Here is an 8745-nt window from a genome sequence, read left to right on the forward strand (position 1 = left end):
AGCCAGCTGACAGCTGTTCAGTAGTCAGTGCATTGTCATCCTGCAACTGTATTGGTCTGACTGCGTAGCTGTAACAGACAAGCACAAGGCCTCATAGCCAGCTGACAGCTGTTCAGTAGTCAGTGCATTGTCATCCTGCAACTGTAAAATACCACTAAGAGAAAGGGTTATACATCATAGGATCAGTCCCTATTAGGGGACCCCCAAAGGGTTCTGGTCAAAAGTAGTGCACTACATAGGGAATAGGGTGCCCTTTGGGAGGCAGACCTAGTCTCTTTACCCAGTTCACCAGACAAACTGTCCTACAGAATCCCGACTTGTTTATATATATGGTGAGACATTGTTCCACTAAACGTGGAGTAGATTGTTTTAATCGACCCGTTAGGAACCGAGCTGCACAGTGGTGGAGGGACTGACCTGAGCTTGTCCAATAAGAGAGGCTCGTTTTGCTACAGAATGCACTAATGAAAACAGCCCGTTAAGCAGTATGCTGTTTAGTTAGTCCACAAATTTCTTGTTAACAAATTATAGTTTTGGCAAGTCGGTTAGGACATCAAATTTGTGCATGACACAAGTAATTTTTCCAACAATTGTTTACAGACAGATTATTTCACTTATCATTCACTGTGTCACAATTCCAGTGGGTCAGAAGTTTACATACACTAAGTTGACTGCCTTTAAACAGCTTGGAAAATTCCAGAAAATGATGTCATGGCTTTAGAAGCTTCTGATAGGCTAATTGACATAATTTGAGTCAATTGGAGGTGTACATGTGGATGTATTTCAAGGCCTACCTTCAAAACTCAGTGCCTCTTTGCTTGACATCATGGGAAAATCATAAGAAATCAGCCAAGACCTCAGAAACAAAATAGATGGCATCACGAGGGGAAATTATGTGGATATATTGAAGCAACATCTCAAGACATCAGTCAGGAAGTTAAAGCTTGGTCGCAAATGGGTCTTCCAAATGGACATTGACCCCAAGCATACTTCCAAAGTTGTGGCAAAATGGCTTAAGGACAACAAAGTCAAGGTATTGAAGTGGCCATCAAAGCCCTGACCTCAATCCTATAGAACATTTGTGGGCAGAACTGAAAAAGTGTGTGTGAGCAAGGAGGCCTACACACCTGACTCAGTTACACCAGCTCTGTCAGGAGGAATGGGCCAAAATTCACCCAACTTATTGTGGGAAGCTTGTGGAAGGCTACCCGAAACATTTGACACAAGTTAAACAATTTTAAAGGCAATGCTACCAAATACTAATTGAGTGAATGTAAACTTCTGACCCACTGAGAATGTAATGAAAGAAATTAAAGCTGAAATAAATAATTCTCTCTACTAATTATTCTGACATTTCACATTCTTAAAATAAAGTGGCGATCCTAACTAAGACAATAAATGCTTACTAGGATTAAATGTCAGGAATTGTGAAACTGAGTTCAAGTGTTTTTGGCTACGGTGTATGTAAACGTCCGATTTCAACTGTAGTGACTCTTGTTTCCTTTGTTCCCAGTGAGTTTCCTGCTCCTGCTTCCTGGTCTGAACCAGCATGGCGTCATAAGCAAGTACGCTGGCATGGCCAAGAGGGAGATCAACAAACTGCTGAAACAGAAGGAGAAGAAGAACGAGTAGGAAGAAAGGAGGAGGAGAAGAGGGGATCTGTGAGATGAGACGAACGAGAGAGAAGAAAATGAGAAACCCGTAGATCAAACGTAAAAGAAAAGGAGCTTCAACGAAGTACTTCCTCAGTCTGCTCAGACCAACTCTACACACGCCCTCTCCCCCCTTGACCTCTGACCTGTCACCTAACCAACCAATCACCTGGCGGCATTTGTTTTTCAACAGGAAGTGTTTTTCCACCTATCCTCCCACGCATGCAGTCAGTCGCCACGTCGGTCAAGGCTTTAGCTCACGAGTAGACCACACTGAAACATTACAACACACACATATGAACCCCCACCCCCCACATGGAGGTGGCCCCCAGCTGTGTCTGTCTCTAGATCCTATAGGGAGGTGTTTAAGATACCAGTCACTTATTATTACTTTTGAAGTCCGAGGAATGACTACTGAACAGAAACCTCTAGCAATATTATTATCCCCTCCCCCCACACATATAATACCATCACAATACAACATATAATCAAACTCCATCTCCCAGAGAGGATGGGTAGTTTAATGGACATACTGATGGTAGGTAGTGTCAGTATTGTTTCAGGAGGCTGGGACACTGCTGTTGTTGTTGCTGCCATCGTTCTTTTACCTTTCAGATTCCTGCTTCTGTCTGTTTTTTTAAGATTGCACTGAAACCGTAGCAGAAACTGGAGTTTAGAGTAGAGAAGCAGACCTAGGTGACATCTCCCACGTGACACCCTATTCCCTATGTAGTGCCCTACCCCTATAGGCCCTGGTAGTGCACTAGTAGTGCACTATCTAGGGAATAGGGTGTTATTTGGGACTCGAGCCTAGTCTGGTGACATTTGGAATATATAATTCTGGGTCTGAAATGGCACCCTATTCCCTATGTAGTGCACTACCCCTATAGTGTGACCAGGGCCTATCTAGGGAATAGGGTGCTATTTAAGGCACCGCCCTGGTGTGAGCTGACACTGGTTCAGAGACACAGACCTAGGATCAGCGTAACCTGCCCCCTACCCTGACCTTCCTGTCTAGTCCAGGGGATCTTTACTGGTCCCCCTGTTACGCTGCTAGCTGGACCTGCTAGTCCTTTATCTGTCCCTCTATCCCTGTCTCACGACAGTCTAAACCCAGCTCACGTTCCCTGTTAGTTACCAATAACGCTGCTAGCTGGACCTGCTAGTCCTTTATCTGTCCCTCTGTCCCTGTCTCACGACAGTCTAAACCCAGCTCACGTTCCCTGTTAGTTACTAATAACGCTGCTAGCTGGACCTGCTAGTCCTTTATCTGTCCCTCCTCTATCCCTGTCTCACGACAGTCTAAACCCAGCTCACGTTCCCTGTTAGTTACTAATAACGCTGCTAGCTGGACCTGCTAGTCCTTTATCTGTCCCTCTGTCCCTGTCTCACGACAGTCTAAACCCAGCTCACGTTCCCTGTTAGTGGGTGAACAATCCAACGCTTGATGAAATCTACTAATAACGCTGTTGGCTGGACCTGCTAGAGTCCTTTCTGTCTCTCTCTCTCTCTGGTCGGGGGGCCGATGATTGTAAATACGCCAATCCTCTTCCTATCTTTATTTCTCTGTCTTGTCTGTGTTTATATTCTTTACCTACTATCTCGCTGTTCCTCTCCTCCATTTCATCTGTTTTGAGTTCTCTACAAAACAATGAATAAAGTCTGATTTAAATGAACATGGATGGCGGCTCGCTCATTGATCCTGCTTCGTAGTTTACCCATTGGGTGTTGAATGTTGATGTTAGGGAGGGGTGTTGAATGTTGTTGACGTTAGGGAAGGAGAGGGAGGGGTGTTGAGACTGTACTGACTGTCCCCCCCCCAGGGCCAACCCTCCATGTTAAATGTCCTGTCAGACAGACGTGGTTAGATAGTAGATGTACTGTTCTACTCAAGGCACTGGACATACTTTTCATTTGCATACACACACACACACACACACACACACCCTTTCAGTCTCCTATGTACACATTCTCTCTCACACAGTTCCCATTAATTAGTTATTTTATTCAGTGAAAAGCCCCTCCAGTTTAGTGCTGTACCACTCAGCCCAGATCTGCCAGTTCAGTGCTGTACCACTCAGCCCAGATCTGCCAGTTCAGTGCTGTACCACTCAGCCCAGATGAGCCAGTTCAGTGCTGTAACACTCAGCCCAGTTCAGTGCTGTACCACTCAGCCCAGATCTGCTAGTTCAGTGCTGTACCACTCAGCCCAGATGAGCCAGTTCAGTGCTGTACCACTCAGCCCAGTTCAGTGCTGTACCACTCAGCCCAGATCTGCTAGTTCAGTGCTGTAACACTCAGCCCAGACCTGCCAGTTCAGTGCAGTACCACTCAGCCCAGATCTGCCAGTTCAGTGCTGTAACACTCAGCCCAGATGAGCCAGTTCAGTGCTGTACCACTCAGCCCAGATCTGCCAGTTCAGTGCTGTACCACTCAGCCCAGATCTGCCAGTTCAGTGCTGTACCACTCAGCCCAGTTCAGTGCTGTACCACTCAGCCCAGACCTGCCAGTTCAGTGCTGTACCACTCAGCCCAGATCTGCCAGTTCAGTGCTGTACCACTCAGCCCAGACCTGCCAGTTCAGTGCTGTACCACTCAGCCCAGATCTGCCAGTTCAGTGCTGTACCACTCAGCCCAGTTCAGTGCTGTACCACTCAGCCCAGACCTGCCAGTTCAGTGCTGTACCACTCAGCCCAGACCTGCCAGTTCAGTGCTGTACCACTCAGCCCAGATCTGCCAGTTCAGTGCTGTACCACTCAGCCCAGTTCAGTGCTGTACCACTCAGCCCAGATCTGCCAGTTCAGTGCTGTACCACTCAGCCCAGACCTGCCAGTTCAGTGCTGTACCACTCAGCCCAGATCTGCCAGTTCAGTGCTGTACCACTCAGCCCAGACCTGCCAGTTCAGTGCTGTACCACTCAGCCCAGTTCAGTGCTGTACCACTCAGCCCAGACCTGCCAGTTCAGTGCTGTACCACTCAGCCCAGACCTGCCAGTTCAGTGCTGTACCACTCAGCCCAGTTCAGTGCTGTACCACTCAGCCCAGATCTGCCAGTTCAGTGCTGTACCACTCAGCCCAGACCTGCCAGTTCAGTGCTGTACCACTCAGCCCAGATCTGCCAGTTCAGTGCTGTACCACTCAGCCCAGATCTGCCAGTTCAGTGCTGTACCACTCAGCCCAGACCTGCCAGTTCAGTGCTGTACCACTCAGCCCAGATCTGCCAGTTCAGTGCTGTACCACTCAGCCCAGACCTGCCAGTTCAGTGCTGTACCACTCAGCCCAGTTCAGTGCTGTACCACTCAGCCCAGTTCAGTGCTGTACCACTCAGCCCAGTTCAGTGCTGGACCACTCAGCCCAGATCTGCCAGTTCAGTGCTGTACCACTCAGCCCAGACCTGCCAGTTCAGTGCTGTACCACTCAGCCCAGACCTGCCAGTTCAGTGCTGTACCACTCAGCCCAGATCTGCCAGTTCAGTGCTGTACCACTCAGCCCAGATCTGCCAGTTCAGTGCTGTACCACTCAGCCCAGACCTGCCAGTTCAGTGCTGTACCACTCAGCCCAGTTCAGTGCTGTACCACTCAGCCCAGATCTGCCAGTTCAGTGCTGTACCACTCAGCCCAGTTCAGTGCTGTACCACTCAGCCCAGATCTGCTAGTTCAGTGCTGTACCACTCAGCCCAGACCTGCCAGTTCAGTGCTGTACCACTCAGCCCAGTTCAGTGCTGTACCACTCAGCCCAGATCTGCTAGTTCAGTGCTCTTCAGGGAGCAGGTTTATTAGTAAGTGTTTATTGCAGGGAGTTGTTCTGACTAGATGGAGTCTTAGTGGACTGGTGGTTTTGGTTGTATTTCACTGGTGTTGGACTGAACTGCACTCAGTTGGGTCAGAGTTGGTTGTGTGTGTGTGTGTGTGTGTGTGTGTGTGTACGTACACGTACAGTTGAATTGTGTGTTTAGTAGAGTCGGAGGGAGCAGCAGTCTGTCTCCCAGCGTCGTGTTGCCCACAGGACTCTGTCTCCAGACTGTCTCCTGGCGTTACCTGGACCTGCTGGACTCCTGGCCTCACCTGAAACGCATACAACGCATGTACACACACAAACAGCTGTGGTTCGTACAGGATACTGTGGGTTTACATGAGAAAATCTAAGAAAGAAGAAAACAGTGTGTATTACCTGTCAGTATATCATGTTGATGCCACAGTGTGGGTCTACCAGTGGGGTCGTGTGGTGAGGGAGAGGGGCTAGGACTCCTGTGCTCACTGCGATAGGTCGTCCAGTAGGGGGTGGGCTCCTTGGGATTGGTCACCTCTCTCATGGCCACGCCCTCGCGATTACGAGACCAATTACTCTGACCCAGCCTATGAAGAACATTGAACTGGAGGGAGAAAGATATAGGGGGGAGATAGAGAGAGAGGGGGTAGAAGGATAGAAGAGGGGCCAGAGAGAGTAGAAGTATAGAGAAGGGGGGGGGGGGGGGTAGAAGTATAGAGGAGAAGGGGGGGGGGGGGGTAGAAGGATAGAAGAGGGGCCAGATAGAGGGGGTAGAAGGATAGAAGAGGGGCCAGAGAGTAGGATAGCAGACGGGGTAGAAGTATAGCAGAGGGGGTAGAAGGATAGCAGAGGGGGTAGAAGGATAGCAGAGGGGGTAGAAGGATAGCAGAGGGGGTAGATGGATAGAGGGGCCAGAGAGAGAGAAGGTGCAGAAGGATAGAGGGGCCAGAGAGAGTAGAAGTATAGAGAAGGGGGGGGGGGGGGGGATAGAAGAGGGGCCAGAGAGTAGAAGGATAGAAGGGGGGGTAGAAGTATAGAGGAGAAGGGGGCCAGAGAGAGAAAATAAGAATAGGGGTTTAGAGGGACAGCGAGGGAGAACAGGGTGCGAAATAGAAAGATACAGGGGATATGAGTAGAGAGAGATACAGGGGATATGAGTAGAGAGAGATACAGGGGATATGAGTAGAGGGAGATACAGGGGATATGAGTAGAGGGAGATACAGGGGATATGAGTAGAGGGAGATACAGGGGATATGAGTAGAGGGAGATACAGGGGATATGAGTAGAGGGAGATACAGGGGATATGAGTAGAGGGAGATACAGGGGATATGAGTAGAGGGAGATACAGGGGATATGAGTAGAGGGAGATACAGGGGATATGAGTAGAGGGAGATACAGGGGATATGAGTAGAGGAAGACCTCGTTGGTAGAATGGAGAGGTGTGGGAAAGAGGGAGATGAATAGAGCTGTTCCATTCTATTCAGTTGTTCAGTGGTTTCCTTCCTCTGAGGTTACAGCACCCTCTACTGGTGACATTGAGTACTGAAGACAGCTGCCTCTGACAATTATAGTGACGACATGAACGTACGTGTTGCACTGAGACAACACAGAATGAAATAAAGCTCAACTGACAGTCCTTCATCCATCCATTCAGAATGACACTTGGTCGTACCGGGATGATGTCTTTGGGGTTATGGATGTCTCTGCTGTGTGTCTGTGATTGGCTGATGGATGTGTGACTCAGGTCCAGCTGACTGGTGTGCTGGGAGGGGTAGGCGGGATCTCGGGGAAAGAAGACCAGAGGTTGGCCGTCGGCCTCCCGCCCACAGTAACTCTGGAGAGAACCAGGAAGAGGATCTCAGGACAGGTCATGCCAAAGACACACACGTGTGTGTGGTACAGGTACAGTTCTATAATACCATCTAGTGGTACAGTCCTGAGTGTGTGTGGTACAGGTACAGTTCTATAATACCATCTAGTGGTACAGTCCTGAGTGTGTGTGGTTGTGGTACAGTTCTATAATACCATCTAGTGGTACAGTCCTGACCTGAGTGTGTGTGGTTGTGGTACAGTCCTGACCTGAGTGTGTGTGGTCGTGTAGCTGGTCCCAGATCCCTGTGGGTCCCCTAGTGACAGGGTGCTCTGGTGCATCAGACGCCCATGCCTCGGGCCTGAAGACTGGGGTTTGCCTGGACCCCGCTGCCCAGTCAAGCTCTCTGGGATGTGGGTCATCCGGCTGCCCATGGGCACACTATCCACCTTGCTACCCTGGCCGAAGCCTACTGTCACCACAGCTGTGTCCCGGTTCTTAGACATACTGCTGGTCAGTCCCCCTGGAAAACAACATATCATTTATCTATCAAGGTTCAGTCCCAAATCGTACCCTATTCCCTATACAGTGCACTACTTTTGGCCAGAGGTTCAGTCCCAAATCGTACCCTATTCCCTATACAGTGCACTACTTTTGGCCAGAGCCCAATGATAACCTATTCCCTATATAGTGCACTACTTTTGGCCAGAGCCCAATGATAACCTATTCCCTATATAGTGCACTACTTTTGGCCAGAGCCCAATGATAACCTATTCCCTGTATAGTGCACTACTTTTGACCAGAGCCCAATGATAACCTATTCCCTGTATAGTGCACTACTTTTGACCAGGGCCCAATGATAACCTATTCCCTGTATAGTGCACTACTATTGACCAGGGCCCAATGATAACCTATTCCCTGTATAGTGCACTACTATTGACCAGGGCCCAATGATAACCTATTCCCTGTATAGTGCACTACTATTGACCAGGGCCCAATGATAACCTATTCCCTGTATAGTGCACTACTATTGACCAGGGCCCAATGATAACCTATTCCCTGTATAGTGCACTACTATTGACCAGGGCCCAATGATAACCTATTCCCTGTATAGTGCACTACTTTTGACCAGGGCCCAGGCTACCTGGTTGTCTGTACAGTAACAGCCCGACATTTTCATGAAATAAATCGCAATGCAATAAAGAATAATGTGATTATTAATTTTATTTTCTATTTGAAGCCTAAACACAGTCCCCACCATTGTTGACAAACATAAAATCCTTCATTTTATTATAAGACACGCCGTTATAAGGACATTATTTATTAAACCAAATGTTATCATGTGAAGAAAACGTAATGGCATAGCTTCATACAGTAACTAATAAAGACCTTCTTCTTCTCGGTAATGTTTTGTACTTACCCAAACTCCAGCCAAGAAGCACAATATCGGACGTTCTAAATCATTGTTGAACTTCTGTTGTTATGGATACAAGTAAACAATTCTAGCAACAACATAG

General features: G+C 48.4%; 1 protein-coding gene across 1 annotated transcript; it reads right to left on the reverse strand.

Moving 5' to 3' along the window:
- Nucleotides 1–5601: 5601 nt before the first annotated feature.
- Nucleotides 5602–7734, reverse strand: LOC139422633 (uncharacterized). Its single transcript, XM_071173780.1, has 4 exons — nucleotides 7498–7734; nucleotides 7091–7252; nucleotides 5821–6022; nucleotides 5602–5714 (listed from the first exon to the last, which is right to left on the reverse strand). Exons 1-4 carry the CDS (start codon nucleotides 7732–7734, stop codon nucleotides 5602–5604), a joined length of 714 nt encoding a protein of 237 aa, XP_071029881.1.
- Between the last annotated feature and the right edge of the window lie 1011 nt (nucleotides 7735–8745).

The sequence above is a fragment of the Oncorhynchus clarkii genome, chromosome 12, assembly GCF_045791955.1.
Source record: "Oncorhynchus clarkii lewisi isolate Uvic-CL-2024 chromosome 12, UVic_Ocla_1.0, whole genome shotgun sequence".
In the NCBI taxonomy this organism is placed as follows: Eukaryota; Metazoa; Chordata; class Actinopteri; order Salmoniformes; family Salmonidae; genus Oncorhynchus; species Oncorhynchus clarkii.

What these genes read in the sequence shown, in the direction of transcription:
- LOC139422633 (XM_071173780.1), bottom strand. Translation starts at nt 7,734, where the DNA reads ATGTCTAAGAACCGGGACACAGCTGTGGTGACAGTAGGCTTCGGCCAG. An exon ending in ACCCCAAAGACATCATCCCG is followed by an intron (nt 6,023 to 7,090) that starts GTACGACCAAGT and finishes TTCTCCCTCCAG; the next exon opens with TTCAATGTTCTTCATAGGCT. An exon ending in TCAACATGATATACTGACAG is followed by an intron (nt 5,715 to 5,820) that starts GTAATACACACT and finishes TATGCGTTTCAG; the next exon opens with GTGAGGCCAGGAGTCCAGCA.